The sequence below is a fragment of the Raphanus sativus genome, chromosome 4 (genome assembly GCF_000801105.2).
Source record: "Raphanus sativus cultivar WK10039 chromosome 4, ASM80110v3, whole genome shotgun sequence".
Classification (NCBI taxonomy): domain Eukaryota; kingdom Viridiplantae; phylum Streptophyta; class Magnoliopsida; order Brassicales; family Brassicaceae; genus Raphanus; species Raphanus sativus.
In genome coordinates, this window is record NC_079514.1 from 8,070,868 (window position 1) to 8,091,501 (window position 20,634).

Genomic DNA, 20,634 nt, shown 5'->3' on the forward strand with positions numbered 1-20,634 from the left:
TCTATCTTATCCTAAATAACAATATAATTGCGAACATTCGTGCACTGCCAAGCAAAAATTTATAAAGCCCTAAGGCTATAGACACTTATAACTATTTAATTGATTGATCTTTTTGATCATCTTTTTTTATGTCACGATCTTTTTGATCAACTATAATGTATTTGTTAAGCAAACAGTATGTGATTTGTCCGCGAGTATTAGGAGTTCGTAGCTTGGCAACTGTCTCAGAGTCTATTTCAGATGGCGCTTGGTCTCTTCTTACAGGACGTCATCGTATTATTTAACTAATCAAAGCTTGTCTCCCACCTACGCCTCCTATTCTCTCCACAACAGATGCATCCGACAAATATCTCTGGAGGAACATCTTGGATTCTGAGCCTAGTCAGTTCATTGCCTCTAAAACTTGGCAGACCCTGAATCCTGCGCCCCCTCCTGTTCCTTGGCAACAATCAATAAGGTTCAAAGTGAGAATTCCAAAGCATGCCTTCCAAGCATGGGTCACAGTTCTCAACAGACTTCCTACGCGAGATAGATTGCGTCAGTGGGGTTCTAACATCTCAGCGACATGTCTTCTTTGCAACAACCACGATGAGGATCAAGATCATTTGTTTTTCAGATGCTCTTTCTCTTGAGAGGTTTGGGATGTCTTTTTCAGTCATGCTAGTTTCAATCCTCCACTACAATTCGAGGCTATCATCAATTGGCTCCCGTCATCTTCTCCCAACCGCAAATTAAGGACTATTTGCAATTTACTGATCCAAGCTCTTGTCTATGCTTTCTGAAAGGAAAGGAATCCGAGGTTGCATACGTCTAAGTCCAGAACCTCACTTCTTATAGTCAAGGAATGTAAGGTTACTCTCAAAGCCAAGTTAATTGGTTTGGATCATGCGCTTTTGCCTGCTATTTCTCGTAGGCTCCAACAATCTTCAGCGGCGAATGAGTCTTATTTGCAGCTGTGGTTCCGCTACTTCGATGCCTAAGTCGCAGTCACTTTCGATCTCACGTCGCTCCTGCTCAACAGACCCTGCTTCACAAGTGTTTCTTTTTTTATGATCCCTTAACATAGTACTATTTTCCTCTGTTTTAGCTTTTATTTCAAACAAGTGTATTCGAAAATAGTATCTCATTTTGGAATGAAATGGAAAAGAAGTTATAAAAAAAAAAAAAAACAGTATGTGATTTATTCAAGCAAAAAAAAAACAGTAGGTAATTTATACGATTGTATTCATATCAATGTGTTGCGTCTGCGTCTGCGTCGGGTGTTCGCTGTTCACTCGAAAACAAAACACGTCTCCGCATTTTCTTCGTTTGAGTGGGACCCACATGGTCATGTTTACAGGCTGCAACTTCTATCTCCACAGCCTAACTAGCGATTTCGAATCTTTCGTAAAAGTTACATTTGATCATAATGCAAAGTGTCTTTTCCTTCGTTACATTTTCTTTTGTTAGATTCATTAATTACATAAAGACAAACCACCAACCCATTTATTTCTATTTAAACTATGCATTCATTACCAAACAATCTATATAAATTATGGATATAGCTGAATAAATAAGTAGTACTTTACGTAGTATTCGCCTCTTTTCTGACAGTGAGTGCACTGTAGATAATCCAGTGGCAGAGCCAGCTTGACATGAGGGGGGTCAATTGACCCATATAACTTTTAACAAATATAATTTTTATGCTTATATAATTTACATTTTCAAGATAATTTAGTAATATGACCCTCATGATCTAAGTCTAAACATTCTATGTGCACCTAGTCAATAAACATTTTCGTGTGATCTTGCTTATGATAATATTATTGATCCTCTTGAATATCATTTCTGCCTCCGCCACTGAGATAATCGCAATTGACTGGGAATTTGTAACAGTTAAGTAAATAACTTACGTATTACCATATAGGGGAAAACTATATTAGGTTCCATGCATGCCCCATTCTTGGTTGGGTTATGAACTTTTTCGTTTCAAATAGACAGTTCATAGATTTGATGGAAGTTTAATTTCATCTTCTTTTTTGAACAAAAAGAAGTTTAACTTGTTCATAACTCATGCTACATATAAACATGTTACTAATTTAGTAAAGAAAATCACAAAAAGATATGTTTATGTTGATTACTGTGCGAAATCCTTAGTAAATAAAAAAAAGGTACATATATAAGAAATGCTGCTGGTTTGTTTTGTAAATTTGATGATTTCTTTTTTTCTTACCAATACTAGTATGATAATATTAATCAATATAAATCTCTTGTTTCCTAATATTGTTTAATCATATATAATTAAATGAACCAATTTAACTGGTAATATTTAATTTAAAATAAATAGAAAATTCAAGTATGAACTTGAGTGATAATTTAGAGTTCTAATTTTAATATTTGCATTCTTTACTAAAATAAAGAAGCAAGTTTTAGAAGTGGGAAAAAATTAGACTATTTTTACCCCAAAAAAAGTTTAGAGTAAAAAGTTGAAAATTGATCAAACAAGCAGTTACTATTTACTAGCATCACAAATCTACTAAAACTAATATTAACTTTCTGAATTCGATATATATATATATATATATCAAACTCATTAATATATTTTCTTACTCCACTACACGTCGAGAGGCTCGAGTGGTTTCAAATAAATTTGGAATTATTATTTTTTTAATTTGGGTTTTCTTCTTGAACTATATTCTATTTTTAAAAGTGAAATTTGAATATGTTATTATTATTATTATTTTAAAGAAATTGAATATATTATAGCTTTCCTAGACATAGACAGAGAAAAAAGAGAGGTGATTTCTCTATGTGGATTCTGACGCAATCTGACACTCAAAACTAGGAGAAGTCCCCAACATGATGATGTTTCGTGTCCAATAAACCTGGTCCGTGTTCATGAGGACCCAACACCATTCAATATATATTTTATATCTTGACCATATGCAGCATCGAGCCAACAATGGTGTAGTCACGAGATCCGACGGCTCTTTCTTGAATCAACCTACAAAATTAAGAGCCAGTGAACCACCAAACAACGATTAAGATCGAAGGGTTTACATTCAGATAACCAAAGGCTCCAACACAATAACCGTCTTTTATAAACTATAAGCATATTATTTATTGCTTTGGTTTCCTAGATGATTTGATTCTATCATTATTAATTAACTCAAATTTCATTGTGAACCAAGACTGAGAACTTTCTTCTCTTTGGTACTGTTTGTATATTTGGTGTGCTGATCATTTTACCCTCAATCAACTCATTCAACCATCAACTAGCAAGTAGCCATTAAACCTAACGAAACTCCTTAATTTTAACTACATCAATTCATCCGTGACCATCTCTTCATGTCTCACTTGATCGTTCTTGATTGTTTTTGTTTATTGTAAAACTATAGATTATGAATATACTAGATATGAGCCTGTTGTGTTGCAACGGTTTTGTTTGATGTTTTAATTTAATAAAAAACATAAAATAATAATCATTTTATTATAGTTTTATGATTTATTTGCATACGTTGTGTAAGATTTATTTTATAACTAAAAATAATTTTCATACATAAGTTCAAGTTAAATTTATATATTTATAATAATGGCACATACATGAATTGTATCAACTTACTACTTGGATTAGAAAAAAAACATTATACCTAAATGTTTGAATTAAATCCAACCTAAAATAAGAAATTGAATGAAAAATAAGAAAAATTGAAAGTCGAATAACGTAAATCAAGTAAATGATCACATTATACATTTTCTTATGTACTAATATAATGATTTATTAAATAAGTTTTTAAAATATTATTTTGCTTGAATTGTTTTTTAAAAAGGAAAAATGATCTATTTTATAAATATCCTTTTTATTTACAATAAAAAAATAAAAAATAATATTAAATACTCTTTTAAATTTTTGATTAGGATAAAATAAAAGTAATCTATGATTTTAGCTAAATCATATATTTATTATTAAACAGTTTGGTGTACTATTAGGATTTTATCATTCATTTTAAATATTATCTAACTACAATTTTTCTTTTATAATTCTCTTTTTCATGATTTTCTTAAAAAGGAAAATTATTGTTCATATAGCTTTTACTATTTTCATTTTAGATTTATAAAGGAAAATTACTATTAATTTACTATTTATGGAAATTTTTATTTACAATAATTTGTTTCACAGAAAAAAAATTACTATTAATTAATTATAAATGTGTAAAAACATTAATCTTATTAAAATAATATTTGTATTTTATAATTCTATTTGTTCATGATTTTTTGAAAAAGGAAAATTAGAATTTTTTGAAAGGAAAAATTATTTTCATATAGCTTTTACAATTTTCATTTTGGATATAAAAAGGAAATTTATTATTAATTTACATTTTGTATGGGAATTTTTTATTTACAATAATGTTTCACAAAAAAGGAAAAATAGTATTAAATAATTATTTATATGAAATTTTTTATTTAACACAAAAAGGAAAATTATAATTTTTTGGAAAGAAAAAATATTTTCATATAGCTTTTATAATTTTCATTTCCGATTTAAAAAAGGAATTACTATTAATTTACTATTTGTATGGAAATTGTTTTTACTTACAATACCTTTTCTAAAAAAGGAAAATTACTATTAAATAATTATTTATAATAAGATTTTATCTAACACATATTATAATCTTAAATATAAAATTGCCATGTGTCACAATTATGTTAATTACTAACAAAAAGAATAAAATTACTATGAAATAATTATTTATAATAAGATTTTATTTAAAACATGTAACAATCTTAAATATAAAATTGTCATGTGTTATAGTCATGTTAATTACTAACTTTGAATAACCAAGCTTTATATAATAAAAAATCCTTACAAAAAAAATTGTATCATATTTTAACACATGTCACAATCTTAAAAATTTATTGACACATATCGCAATCAAAAAATTAAAATTACTATCAAATATTTTTAATAATATATAATATAAAATGGTAATTTTGTAAATTTTCCTTTTCTAAAAATATTAATTCATAAATTGAACTTTAAAAGATTATTTTTGTAAGACTATTTATTATGTTAGGATTTCTTTCAAATGGAACACATTCTATTTTATAAATTTATTTTTATTTACAATTTAAATCTCAGGTTTTTATAATTAGTTTAGAAAATTTTAAACTACTATTTCTTTCATAATTCTGTTTTTCATTATTTAAAAAAAAATCAAAATTAGAATTTATTAAAAAGGAAAATTATTTTCATATAGCTTATACAATTTTATATTTATTACTTAAAAAAAGGAAGCTTACTATTAAATAATTATTAGTATATAATTTTTTTCGTTAACAATCTATACTATTATTTATGAAGTGATTTTGCTTATTTGTCATGTTCTCCATGATTTTAGCTAATTTTGCTTATTTATCATATTTTATTAAGTTTAAGCTATAGATAATTCTTCTATATATATTCTTTTTTGTGCTTATCTGAAAACAATATTTTTATTATAAAAGTTAAAAAAAATTAAGATACAAAACAATTTATTATTAAATATTAGTCAACCAAAAAATATAAATATATTTTCTAAACTATATCTAAGATATGAGTGCTTTAAAAAAACTTAACACAATAATAAGTATATATTTTGATTAAAAGTATTTGACATATATAAATATTTTGATGTTTGATTTAACTATTTAAAAACATAAATAATAATTTATTATGCTGGTTTTAGATTAATAAGACATAAACTAATAATTATTTATAAGAAATTTATGCCCGCATGTGCGGGCAAAACACCTAGTTATTTTGTATAAACCTTAAAAAGGAAAAATACTATTAAATAAATATTATAATTATATTTGTTCATAATTAAGGAAAATTATTTTCGTATAACGTTTAAATTTTCTATTTCTTGGACATAAAAAGGAAAATAATATTAAATAATTGTTTGTATGAATTTATTATTTGTTTACAATATTTTGTTTAAAATTTTAAAAGGAAAAATACTATTAATTAACTATTTATATAAAAGTTATAACTTAACACATGTCATAATCTTAAATATACAATTGTCATGTGTCACGATCATATTAATTGGTAACTTTGAAGAACCAAGCTTTATATAATAAGATCATAGTATCATATCTTAAGAGTTGTATATATATAAGACTTAGACCTATCACAGATAAAAAAATTCCAAATCTTATAATATTTATCTAAATCAGCTAATCATATTACTATTTCGTAAATAAACTAGGTTTGGACTTTATAGACTTTATGGGATTCACTTGGTAATCGAATTTCAATGGTCTGTTATAATTGCTTGGTAATACATCACATCTTGCTCCTTAGTTATCTCTAGTATTTAGCCATCAACCTCGATCAAACAGTCGGTGGACTGAACGAGTTGTACAAACATATCTGAATCAGGGATTTATATCATATTCTTGTTGTACACATTAAGACGATTACAAGACTGATTTAATAATTTCATTTAATATCTCTTGTAAACAATAAAACATTACAAGAGATATTAATAAGAAGAAAAAATTCCAAGGCAAAAGGAGGGATCAAACGTAAACCACGCAAGGAAGAGGCTTAGGCAACAAAACGGCACCGTTTCCGGACCCTCCTTCAAACGCAACTTTCAACTTCCCGCAAAACACCTTAAGCCCTCTCTCCCGCGCCGACCAACCCTCGGTTTTAAAAGTGACCGAAACAGCCATCCACAGATTAAACGACACCGTTCCCGTATCTCTCTCTTTCTTCATCTCTTCCCCGACCCAGCTCGGGACTTTCAGCTGTCCCTTCTCTCCCGCCGTTAGGGTTTCTCCTACCGAAACCGATTTCTTGGTCTCCACGTAAACCGGTTGGAAATACTCCATGGCCAAGAAATCCTCTACCGCGACCGCGTTTTCGTTGTAGATGAATCCTTGGATTCGATTGAAGTAGGCTGTTAGTTTCGAGTTCGGATTCTCGACGGTGAGATTAGCCGTCCATTGCGCGGAGAATACCGGTTCGGTTAGGTTGAAATTGGAGACGGAGAAATTGGTTACGGAGAAATCCGGGATTTGAGGACGGAGGACGAGCCATGTTATGGTGGTGGAGATGCAAATGAAGACGGCTAAAATGACTAAACCGGTGAGGATCCCTCTGAAGAAACCAGACGGAGGAGGTGGTCTTTGGTAAACCGGGTTTTGCTGAGGTGGTGGGTATGAAGAACCGTAATAGGAAGCGGGTGGGGCTTGTGCGTAGGCGTATTGGTTGTGATTGTAAGGAGCGTTTGGGTAGTTTGGGTATGGGGCTTGAGGGTAGCCTGGAAAGCCCATAACGGGTGGGTAAGATTGTTGTTGCGTTTGCGATGGAGGCGGTTGAGATTGCGGCGTAGGCGGTGGTGGTGGATTGGTGTCGCGTTCAGAGGTTTGGTCCGAACCCGAATCGTTTTTGGGCTGAGTTTCTACTTCCGGAGGAGAAGGCATCTTTGTGTCTCTACCCTCCCCCTCTCCTTTCTCCAGTCCGATTAATGCCCTGGAATTAATCAAATTTTCCAGGAAAAGATTTGGAGAAACAAAGGGGGAGGTTTAGTGGAAAGCACGAAGACTAATCACGTTTTGCCAAACGTTTTGACTCTTTTTTGGGCTAAGTTAAAGAATAAAACTAATCAAGTTGGATAAAAATAGTGAATCCGCCATGGCTGAGCTAAAAATGGATTACTGTAAGGAAAAAAACAAAGAAGGTGTCTCCAGACCTTGGAACCGAGCCTTAAGTCTCCTTCGTCATCTACTTAATTAATATACATTTTCTTGAAATTTGATAATGTGATGGATCTTTTCCAAGAAAAGAAGTTTCGGAAGGGAAGTATTAAAAGTTTCCATTTTGGGCTGAGGAATATAAAAATAGAAAAGAAAGTGACATGTTGATGAAGAAGCTATTATTAGTGAAGTATGTATTTTTACTTTCTATGCCCAATCATATTGCCAAGTGATGAAGACAAATCTTCCAACGGTATGCATTGAAGACACTACACATTAATATAGCTTGCACTGTTGCACATCAAGAAAGAAGAGTTAGATAGTTTTGGTGATTATTATTTTCTTCGAATCTGCTAATTTAACCCCCTACTTTTCTATAGGAATACAAAATTACAATAACAATCTGTTATAAGTGCCCAAGATGTAGAATGCCAATAATGCGAAGTCCAAATTTTCTATATTTCAATCCGATCCCATGTGGTAGTCTGTATGAAGCTGTCTATTTTCTGACCATATTTAAAAATATATATATTTTAGCTGTATACACTTCATTTTCGTCTTGGTCCCATGTCAAATAAATCATCTCTGCGCCACTCATTCCTATTTAAATTTTTATACGTACTACTTATGTATACCACCGTGGCAAAACCTATCTTATGGGCTTAAAACTTGAATTACCTATCAACTTGTATTAGAAGACCTCAGTGTATATTACAACGTACCCAAATTATAAAGAATAAATCAACAGAGAACAAAGACCATGCTTTCCATTTCCCCTCTTGACATACTAATAACTACGTCAGCAGTTTCGTTCTCTAGTATGAATATTTGAATACATTGTATATGTAGATACTAAATTGACTTAGTGTTTGTTCTATATATCTGCACTTTTTGTTTTACCATTAGGCGTTAGCCCATATCATGGTTTCACTTGATTGACCAAAAGGTGTAGTTATCGTACATTTTCTCAAAGAGAGACAAGTCACCGATTGTGTTAAGCAAAAAAAGACAAGTCAGCGATCTCAATTAAACACGTTCTTTTGCTGGCACGAAGAACAGGTTCATATTCTTGATAACTATTTCTAAAACGGCCGCTTGTTTCTTTACGTATTGGTCATTTTTGACCGTTTTATGGGAATTAGTTAAATAATTAAAACAAGTTGATCAAATAATTTTTTTAAATTAATTAGTTCAATTTAATTATTTGTGCCCTTTTACAAAAGATAAGTTTGATATACTTGTCCACCACATTCGTCCTCATCCGGAAGTTAATATTCACGTTAGTGGTGGGACGAATTTGATACCTTGACAATAACTTTATAGTTATACATAAGTGTTAGTATCGATATTCGGTTTAAAAAATGTTAGAATTTCTTTTTTTTTTTGTAAACTAGAAAATATTATTCGGCTGTTAAAGATAAAGTTGGGGGGAGGGAATTGAAGCCATCCTCAACTCTCCCTGAAAAAAACAATAAAGCCTTTTAAGTTAAAAAAAATATATTTTTTTTAACTAACAAATCTCATAATTTTATTAATCATTTAAGCTATAACAAAACATATTGTTTGACTATTTTAATCAGTGTGTGCAAATATTACTCACAAAGGCATTGCAGTGTGCGCAAATATTACTCACAAAGGCATTGCAATCCAAAGATATGACTTAAGACACCCCAAGTGGTCTGTAGTAATTAACTAGCAAATTGATTCCCACCGAGACAATACATACCACTTTTGGTATATATATGCTTTCTCGCTTTTAGTTACTTTTCTTTTTTTTTTTTTTTTTTTTTTTGTCGGCATCCCATCTTCATTAGATCAAGTGTTGGTTAGACGAGCCGGTTCTCCGAGGATCCCCTCCGTCTGACCGGGTCTGATCTATGTGGGTAAAAGTATAGCTTCTATTTCTTGCCTCCTTAGCTAAAGCATCTGCACGTCCATTCCGATCCCGTGGAATATGAGAAACTCTCACATCCTCAAAACTCTCCTGGATGCTCCGGAATAAGTCGGTCTCTCTCACAAAAGCAGGCCAATCTTCCGGGTTTGTGACCATATCTACTAGATCCGTACAATCTGTCTCGAACCTCATCGTGGTTATCCTCATGTTCCTGATACATGAAGCTGCCCAAAGTAGACCTTCCATCTCAGCATGTAAAGCTGAGAGGGTCCTACTACACGCTCGCAATCCAAAGAATTCAGAGCCCATGTGATCCTTAAAACTCCACCCTAAGCCACTGACACTGCCATTAGCGATCCATGAAGCATCAATTTGGCATGTCGGGATTCGGGGTGTCCAAGGGGGCGCTGTTTCCATCTCCATAGTGAGGGGGTCATCAAGTTCCTCCTCTACTTCCTCCTTCTCGTTAGCCTTCCTCCAACACTCTGCCTCCAGTGAAGCGTGCTGAAGAGTATCCATCGGGGATACGACTTTCCCATTAAAGAGCTTGTCGTTCCTCGCCTTCCAAATGTACCAACAGATCCATGGGAAGGTATCGAATTGTGGACTCATGGGAGCCACTTCTTTTCTCCTCCAAAACAGAAAGTTCATGTTTTGGTATATAGATGTACTCGGGAAGTAACCCGGAAGGGACGGATAGTCCGATAAAGCCCAAACCTGAAGGGCCGGAGGGCACTCAAAAAGTAGATGATTAATCGACTCCACTGGAGCAGCACATCTAGGACAACTCCTATCGGTACCCAGGTGTCTATAAGTAAGTCTCTCCGCCGTTGCCACGCAACCCGAGATAGCCTGCCATAGAAAATGCTTCATCTTGCTCGGAGCCTTAATCTTCCATGCATGTCGTTGTAGGCCTGTGAAGCTCGGTTCCCTAACTCCTGTATGTGTAAGACTCTGTTTGGTCGATCGTAGTAGATCATAACCGGTTTTGACTGAATATACTCCTGATTTTGTGTGGTTCCAAACATATCCATCCGGAGCCAAGGACCTAGAAGGTTTGAGCCCAAGTATCAAGGGGATATCATCTGGATGAAAGAAGTCTCGTAAAAGTTGAATATCCCACTCCTTAGTATCATTCTTAATAAAAGACTGAACAAGAAGTTGGGGAAGTCTGTAAACAATGTGCTCGGCTGGTCTAGGTGGTCGTGCCAATGAATCTGGAATCCAATGCTCAGTCCAAACTCTCGTCTCTCTACCCGAGCCAATAGTTTTCCGTAGGCCCGAGAGAAGTAGTGGTCTTGCTGCCATGATACTACGCCATCCGTAAGATGGTGAGTATATTTTCCGGTCTTCTAAGGGGGAGGTATTGTTATAATACCTTCCTTTTAAGACCCGCGCTAATAAAGAATTCGGGTAATGAATTAATCTCCATAATTGTTTTGCAAGAAGCGCTATGTTGAAATCATGGAGATCTCGAAAACCTAGTCCTCCTAAATCTTTAGGGGTACAGATCTCGTCCCATGAAATCCAATGCAAACCTCTGCTGTTTTGCGATGAGCTCCACCAGAAGTTTGAAGTCGTACTCCTTAGTTTATCAATAATGCCTTGTGGGAGTAAGAAGCTTGACATAACATAAGTCGGAACTGCTTGAGCCACCGATTTAATCTGAACTTCTTTTCCTCCTTTGGAAAGGAGTCTCGATGACCAATTGTTGACTCGACCATTGAAACGGTCTTGTACGAATGAGAACACTTTCATCTTCGAACCACATATTTGTTCTGGTAGTCCAAGGTACATCCCCATGCCTCCTTCCGAAGAGAATCCTAGTACTTCTTTTATATCTTTCTTCCGGGAGGATTCCACTTTGTTTCCAAAAAACATCGAGGATTTTGATGCATTAAGTCTTTGTCCTGAGGCTTTACCATATATGTCTAATATGTCCATAATCTCTTTGCATTGGCTTAACTCTGCCTTACAAAAGAAAAGGCTATCGTCGGCAAAGAGAAGATGAGAGATCCTTGGGCTTGCCCTAGCGACTCGGAGTCCCACAATCTTCTTCTCCATCTCTGCTCCGTTTAGGAGCGAGATCAGCGACTCCGTACATAGTATAAACAAGAAGGGGGAAAGAGGGTCTCCTTGTCTCAAGCCCCTCCTTGGAAAGATCCGTCCTCTCGGTTGCCCGTTGACTAAGACTTGATACGAGACCGACGTGACACAGCACATAATGAGGTCAACTAGTCTCTCATCAAAGCCCATCTTCAGCAGTAAGGCAGCTATGAAGCTCCATTCCACTCTGTCATATGCTTTGCTCATGTCTGTTTTAATAGCCATGAAATCTTCTCGGCATCTCTGGTTTGTCCTCAAGGCATGAAAGCTTTCTTGTGCTATCAGTATGTTGTCAGTAATCAATCGTTTGGCTACAAAGGCCGATTGTGTCTCTGAGATCAAGCGCGGAATAACTCTCTTCAATCTCTTGCATAGTAGCTTAGATATAATCTTGTAGCTGACGTTGCAAAGACTAATGGGTCGAAACTCAGTCATATCTCGAGGTTTCTTCTTTTTTGGAATGAGACAGATATTCGTTTGGTTCAAAGCAGGGTCGAAGCTGCCTGTCGCAAAGAAATCTTGTACAAGTTTAATAATATCCTGGCGCATCTCCCGCCAGAATCTCTGGAACAGTTTACTCGTCATGCCGTCCGGTCCAGGTGCCTTATCTGGGTTGATATCGAAAAGAGCTTTCTTAATCTCTTGTTCCGACGGGTTCTCTAAGAGAAGCCTATTATCGGCCAGGGATACCTTCTCGGAAATAAAGCGTAGGGAATTATCTAGCTCTGTTGGGGAAGAAGTAGAGAAAAGATCCCGAAAGTATTGAACAGCCACGTTCTCCACCTCGGTTTCTTTCTCGACTAACTTGCCATGCTTGTCTTTTATGCTGATGATCCGATTCTGAGCTCTTCTTTGTTTTGTAATGCCGTGGTGGAATTTTGTGTTCCGGTCCCCATGTTTGTGCCACTGGTTCCTGCTCTTCTGTTCCCAGTAAGAATTTTCTTCTTTAAAGGCCAAGATTAGTTGTCTTCTTAACTCCTCCAGTTCATCTGTTGTGGAGTTTTCATCATCTTGAGCAAGATCTATCTTTATTTTTAGTTCTTCAATCATAACTGCGGAGTTTGTCGGATTATTCTTTTTCCAAGAACTGATTTTATTTCGGCATGAGGTAACCTTTTGATGAAAATTCCGGACTGGAATCTCATCAAACTGTCCCCACCCCGAGATCACCGCTTCTTTAAACCCTGGTTTCCCAATCCATCTCTTGTCAAATCTGAAATTTTTCCTTGTTCTTCGGGAGATAGATTGGATGCGTGCCAAGACCGGCCGGTGGTCGGAGCCCCATAGTCGTAAGAATTCTACAAGTGAGTGAGCAAATAAGGCATGCCATTCTTCATTTGCCACTGCTCTATCCAGTTTACATTTGACCTTTCCGGTACTTCTTCTTCCCACCCACGAGAAGGAATTACCTTTATATGGAAAGTCAAGCATCCCACAATTTTCCAACATGGTACGGAAAGGGAGAAAAGAGCTCTCTAAACGACGCCTTCCTCCCCTCTTCTCATGTTTTCCGGTGATTTCATTAAAATCTCCAATCATAAACCAAGCTTTGTTACGTGTTGTACTCATGCGTGACAATCGTTCCCAAACTTGGTCCCGATGTCTAACTACAGGGTCACCATACACGAAGGTCATAAAAATCGCATGTCCTTCAAGTCTAGTTTCAATATCAATCATGTGTGTATCCGCATACAAGATTGTAACCGAAGGATCGTCCATATAAAAAAGTGCTAGACCACCACTCCGTCCATGAGGCTCAACGGTATAAACTTGATCATAACCATAAGATACTTGCAAATTTTGTAGGACATGACGACTGTTTTTTGTTTCTGACAAAAATAAAAATTTTGGTAGAAAACAATGATATAACTCATCAAGATGTTCTTTTGTCAAGTCGGCTCCTACTCCTCGACAATTCCATGCCACCACATTCATTTTATAAAATTATTGATTTTTAGAGATTTATATGTATATACTGGACACATAGAACACTAGTTAAAAAACTAATGTGATGAGTCAGAACAAACTGCTTGTTGCTATGGACACAACCCTTATGCTCGTTATCACCGAAATGTAAACCTTTTGCTGCTACCGTAACTTTACAGTAGCCCTTGACTTTCTTGTATCTCTTTTTGTCTTTTTCCTTTACAGAAACTTAGCACTTGGGCCTTTGTGGAAAAACAGAGATTAACTAAGGATTGTTGTGGTTTATCAGTTCCCACAAAACTGGTAATTCCAGCGGTAAAAAGAGCAGGAGATATTGGGCCCAATAGGAATACACAAGCCCAAAGTTGCACCCGTTTCTTGTTTTCCCCGAAGCTTTGAGATGCCGCCGTCAAAACAAACGTAATTGAAGGTGAATCCGACTTAGTACAAGCTGCTTCAAATCTTAAGCACCAAAATATACTTATCTTGTTATAAGAACTAATGGCAAAGCTCAACAAAACTGTCGTTAGGCCTTGTGAAATAACTACGAGGAAACTTTGGTTTTAATCAAAAGTGAAGACGAGGCAGTGATGCAAGTCATGAGGGAGGGTCAAAACGTTGAAATTCCCAGTCTTCATTCCTTAACAACACACACCTTTAGGAAAGCCCAATATCAGATTTGACTCTCCTTTAACGAAGCAGTGATGATATTAACCGTCGACTGCAAAAACCAAAAACTCTCTCACCGGGAGGTTCGTCGTCGGTAATCGGCAAGGAACCGAAATAAAAGAGTAATGAAATTATTTTAAGCGAAGCTCTTAGCACTAGGCTAGAAGTTAGAGACTGGTTGCACTTGCACCATTGTCAAAACACCCTATATCAGGGGTAGACGATGCAAGGCGGAGCTCTCCGATGGACAAGATCTGTCTTCGGGATTGAGACAGATACTCGGAACCGAAGTGATGTAGGCTCTGATTGAACAAGGTCTTGAGAAGTTGAGATTGGCGTGGTCGGGAAAGTAAGGCTGGAGAAGGTGGCGTCGGGGTTGGAGGATTCCGGCACAATTAGCCACCAGAGGTAGTTCACAGAGAAAGATTCAAAATATGGATCTTGAAAACAGATCTGAACCCAACCTCGAGAAGAGAGCCAGAGAGCACATTTCTCTCTCTACATTTCTCTTCATGACCATTTACAAAATTATAATAATTTATTTTAGTAGTATTTTTTATTTTTTTCACTAAAAAAATTCTTCATGACAATAGCAAAGAAATTTATAATAATTTATTTTAGTAGTATTTTTTATTTTTTTCACTAAAAAAATTCTTCATGACCATTTACAAAATTAATTCGCTGTTTTACTAGACATTTGCCTATGCGCCACATCTTCTCCACTGGCAACAAGATCAAGTAGTGAATACGAAAATAAATAAAAATTAACCAGAAATAGCAAAAATTGAAAACATTCTGAAAAAAGGAAAAAAACCTAGAAAAAGAGAATCAAAGGAGAGCATAACAAGGAATATGAGTCTAATAAATCTATCATCACAGTTGTAACCTGAAACAAAGTACAATCCAACTGTTGATGGCACTCTAGGTTTTTCTGCACCAAAACGGAACATCACCATAATCATGTTTTTTTTGCTGACAATAACCCAACAATATCCCTCTACATTACGGTTCCAACAGTAATATCAACTAGTTTTGAAATATGCTGTTTTTTTTTTCCTCTGAACAGATTTTATTAGAGCTTGCAACATCAACCATTACAGAGTCGAGCATACTAAGCCAGCGGACGACATGGATGTCCCTGGAAACTAAGCCCACAAGTGGGAAAACAAACTGAAACAACATCAAACAAACAACTAAGATTCTAAACAAGAAGGCTAAACTTACAAGACCCATCAAACCATAAACTTGACCAGAACCACAAAAAACAGTGAATAAAGACTGAGACCGAACTTCTCACTTAACCCTCACACCAACATGTCATTACGTTGTCGAAGCCATGAGTTCCCTTCGGTACAATCAACATCCGTTTTACCAAATAGGCCATAGACATCATAGACCAACTAGGAACGGAAAATGGCCATAAGCTCCTAGCCAAATCAAGGAAGACAGATCCTGCAGCTCAATGGTCAAGAAGTCACAATCAAACCCCACAAACTCCAAACCCGCACCGGTCACAACAGATCAGAAGACGATGGTTGAGGATCTGTATTAGAAGAACCGAGAAGAACCTCCGATTGAGGTAACAAACCTCTAGACCGCCACAGGATAGACGGATCCACACCACACCCGGTGAAGAAATAATACATGGAACTTCTAGGGAGAGGAGAAAGGAGAAAGACGAGACCACATCCCACACCCACCAGCATCGAATCAGTATCCGACGATTGAGCTTGCAAGCATCAATCCAGAACACATCGAAGAGTTACAAACCCAAAAACGATAAATCCCGTCGATTGACCCAAAACAAACCCTAAATCGAAACGTAATACCCCGAGAAGAAGAAATACATAAAACAAAAGGAGACACGGCTCCGGTGCTCAAGAAGCCACCGGAGCCACCTTAGCCAAGAACAGATCTGAACTCTGGTTTTACTTTTTAGTGAGAAAGGAGCGCAAAGAGATGAGAGAGAAAGGAGTCTTATTTTGAAATATGCTGTTAATCTTAGTTTTTTATGAATAAAAGAAATAAATTTACGAAGTCACGTAGTGGATGGCAAGAAAAGATGCGAGGAATAAGCAAATATGACATGTGAGTAAAACCGAAAAACAAAGCATACAAACCACTTGTCTTCAACACCGCCACAACCAATCCTCCAATGACTTCGTTACTATTTACACTTTCTTCGCCGTAATAGAATCTCTTTGACAATTCAATACTTTCCATACGTTTCACTTTCAAATACAAAAAGCATTTATTATTGAGTCTTTTGATGTTATAATTTACCCAAAAGTCAAATCTATAATATACGTTCCATAAATAATAGACTAATAAATAGGACAACTATCCAAAAAGCGTTTACAAATACTTGTATTTTCCGTGTTTTGACTTTTGTAATAACTCTGAATATTTCTCCAATCTTTTATATATAAAACCCCACTCTTCTTCTCTCTCCTAGCTAAATCAATACAATTCACATCTCCCAAATCTCAACTACTACACTTTTGAAGCAAAAGTTTCATTTATTGAGATTCTTTGCCGATCCATTTATTCATCAAGATTCACTTGTTTTTCATATTTTCCGGCGAGTTATAATATGGATCAAGAGATAGAGATTCCTTGTTTCTTCCTATGTCCAATCTCTCTAGATATCATGAAGGATCCGGTCATAGTTTCCACCGGGATAACCTACGACCGAGACAGCATCGAGAAATGGCTCTTCACCGGTAAGAATAACTCATGTCCGGTCACCAAACAAGCCATAACCGAGACCGATCTCACACCAAACCACACTCTTCGCCGTCTAATACAATCTTGGTGTACGCTCAATGCATCCTACGGCATCGAGAGAATCGCAACACCAAAACCTCTAATCTCTAAGTCCGAGATCGAAAAACTCATCAAAGATTCTTCATCTTCGTATCAAAACCAAGTCAAATGCCTTAAACGGCTAGGTCAAATAGTGTCGGAGAATACAACCAACAAGCGATGCTTAGAAGCCGCAGGAGTTCCAGAGTTCTTGGCAAATATCGTCAGCAACTCCGTAGATACATGCAACGATTTGTGTCATTCAAACACGCTGGAGAGCCGGTTTGATTCTTCGAGGAGCTTAATGGACGAAGCTTTAAGCATACTCTACCATCTCGACACATCGGAGGAAGCACGCAAGAGTCTCTTAAACAACAAGAAGGGAACTAATCTTGTGATGACGCTGACTAAGATTATGCAACGTGGGAACTACGAATCAAGAGCCTATGCGACGTTTCTCCTCAAGAAGATTCTTGAAGTTGCGGATCCCATGCAGATCATATTGTTGGAACCTGAGGTTTTCAACGAGGTGGTTCAGATCTTGAATGATCAGATCTCACACAAGGCAACGACATCAGCAATGCAGATCTTGGTGATTCTATGTCCATGGGGAAGGAATAGGCACAAGGCTGTGGCAGCTGGAGCGGTCTCTATGATAATAGAGCTTTTAATGGATGAAACTTTCTCATCCGAGAGAAGGAACTCAGAGATGGCTATGGTGGTTCTTGATATGTTATGTCAGTGTGCTGAAGGAAGAGCCGAGTTTTTGAATCATGGCGCGGCTATTGCGGTTGTGTCTAAGAAGATATTGAGGGTCTCTCAGGTAACTAGCGAGAGGGCGGTTAGGGTTTTGCTTTCCATTGGGAGGTTTTGTGCTACGCCTTGGCTGTTGCAGGAGATGTTGCAATTGGGAGTTGTGGCGAAGATGTGTTTGGTGCTTCAAGTGGATTGCGGAAACAAGACTAAAGAAAAGGCGAAGGAATTGCTTAAGCTTCACGCTAGGGTTTGGAGGGAATCACCTTGTGTCCCAAGAAATTTGTATGCTTCGTATCCTGCTTGATTGATTCTCATCAGATACAAATTCGTATAAGTTCATTCAAAAAATAGAATGGTTTATTTTTTGCTCAAATTCAGATTTATTATTGTGTTTGTTATATCTTTCAAAGTTCATCATCATGTAGATAACAGTGGGGATTATTCGTTATGAATTTATGAGAAACTGCAAAGAAATAAATGGAATCACAAGTTACATGACTATTGTTTCCCACTTGCTTCCTCGTTGTTAAAGGCTCTTAATTTGTATTCTTCTAGTTTGTTCATTTCCACAAAATAATGGAGACCATCTCTTTCAAGTTCATATTATTATTGAATGTATAACCAATACGACTACATCATAGTTATTTTAACAGACAAACAAACTTTGCATTCAGAAAATTGTGCTTTTAGAGATCAATTTCTATATCAATCTAAAGCACTTGAGTGCATTTTAGCAAGAATCTCTGTATCTATAGACCTCGGTTTTACCAATCAGGGAACATGGTATTGGCGGGATCATGAGAAAATTAACTTTGTTTGGGGCTACCATTTAAACATTAAAAAAAAAAACCTTAGGTTATTCGGACCAAACACCAAATTGGAGGATGTGAGGTTCAACTTGCATCGTATATTAACTAACACATCTCATCGACAATACAAACAACTGCGACCAATTGTTATTGGTGAACTAATTATTGAACTTGAGAAAACCAATCCAGCGGGTATTCAGCTGCCCAAAGCTAAATTCAACTTCCCAAAAGTGCGAGTTTAACGTCTTGTCCTGAAACAATTACCACTAAGCCACCACGCAGCTAATTCCAAAGGTTTGACATTAAAAAAATCCGTGAGATCAAATTCATTTTAAAATTTAGCATCCAAGTTTTTTTGTCTTCATATTTCTTAAGAATATATATAGTTATATATTTGATATAATTAAATCTGAGAGCATGCAAGACATATAAAAGAAGAGAAAAAAAAAACATTCAAACGAGGATAACCTTATAAGTCGATGTACACATAAGAAAACATCATATTATAAGGATAGAAGTGTTTCACACCTGCCAAGTAACGGTCACGGTCCATTTACAGAGTTCTTGTATGCGAGTTCAAAGTAAGGATCAAACTGTATCATGGTACCTTATTTGATGCCTCTTTTTAAATATTCCAAATGATTTGTGAACCAAATATATTAAACCCGTATATATTGCATGAAAAGTCCGTTTTTAATAACCCGATTAATGACCGCCATATGTTATAACCCTGTATTATTTTCCTTCAAAATACTGATAAATGGATAATTGTATATAATAAATGCTGTACAAAAGTCAAATCTTACGAGCAACATGTCGCAATCTAAAAGGAGTTAAGAAACTATGAAGCTGGTCCCCTCCTTCGACTACCACTTGCAGTTGTAGTTAAACGGTATGGAGAGTTAATCCAAACTTGTGACAAAAAAAAGGAGAGTTAATCCAAACAATTGACAAAAAATTCAGTTACATTTTGAGATACAGGTGCGTGACATGTAAATTCAGTTACATTTCTAGGAACAAATTTAGCTGGGGGCACATATTTTTTCTTCACTAAACTTTTGTTCTGGTCGGGGGCACTTATATAGTCTCTTTAGTATTTGTTAAAGAAAGTAAAAAAGTATACGGGGGCACATGACCCCGTATGTCACTCTCTCCGTCCGCCCCTGGTAACATACACAAACCTGTCACCTGTGTTACTGTGTATGCACATAAATTTTATACATATCAACAGATACATATATTGACCCAAAAAAAATCAACAGGTATACATGTCAATTCGACCGTATAAAATATATGGTTGAGACTTTTAGTTTAGTGAATTCCATGTAATGTTGAAACTTGAAATCATGTATAAGGACGTTAAGTCGACGCGGAGACTTTGATTGCATGGTGGTGGTTTAACGTTTGATTCGATCCCCATTTGTTTGTTTTTCTTCCTTATTTATATCAAAACTGTGATTTTGCTAAATTTATCATGGTTTAATCATGAATTGTTTTAGAACTGGAGTAGGAACTTTTTTTTGCCATAAGTTCTATCCCATTAGCAAAAACACAGTTTGGATATACATGAATTTTTTATCTACACGAGCATGGTAAGCGAAACTGGCATCTCCAACGTAAAAGTGATTATGGTTAAAAAATACTTCAAACCCTATTTCATTTCTAAGTCTATAATAAAGTTTATTCCACAAATATAGTAAACTATTTTTTATTTGTTCACTACTCTATTATGGAATAAAAAATAAAGTTGGGTTAAAATAGTTTTATTCCATAATTAATTTTACTTCATTTTGAAAAAAATATATAAAATTTTACATTGGAGACGCTCTTATTCCATCCGTCGTTTTATTTCTTTAAAGTTTAATTTTTTGTTTCACTGTCGGAAAATGAAGTTAATAAACTATCCATAAGTAACATTTATGTGATCATTAAGGTTAATTTTTA

The 20,634-nt window shown here is 35.5% G+C and overlaps 2 protein-coding genes across 2 annotated transcripts; one reads left to right on the forward strand and one right to left on the reverse strand.

Moving 5' to 3' along the window:
* Positions 1 to 6,393: 6,393 nt before the first annotated feature.
* On the reverse strand, positions 6,394 to 7,687 carry LOC108853567 (NDR1/HIN1-like protein 10). The gene has a single exon (XM_018626977.2). It carries the CDS (start codon positions 7,450 to 7,452, stop codon positions 6,544 to 6,546), a length of 909 nt encoding a protein of 302 aa, XP_018482479.1. The 5' UTR covers positions 7,453 to 7,687; the 3' UTR covers positions 6,394 to 6,543.
* A 9,074-nt stretch (positions 7,688 to 16,761) lies between these two features.
* LOC130510802 (E3 ubiquitin-protein ligase PUB22-like) lies at positions 16,762 to 18,382 on the forward strand. Its single transcript, XM_057007465.1, has one exon. It carries the CDS (start codon positions 16,914 to 16,916, stop codon positions 18,183 to 18,185), a length of 1,272 nt encoding a protein of 423 aa, XP_056863445.1. The 5' UTR covers positions 16,762 to 16,913; the 3' UTR covers positions 18,186 to 18,382.
* Positions 18,383 to 20,634: the final 2,252 nt, after the last annotated feature.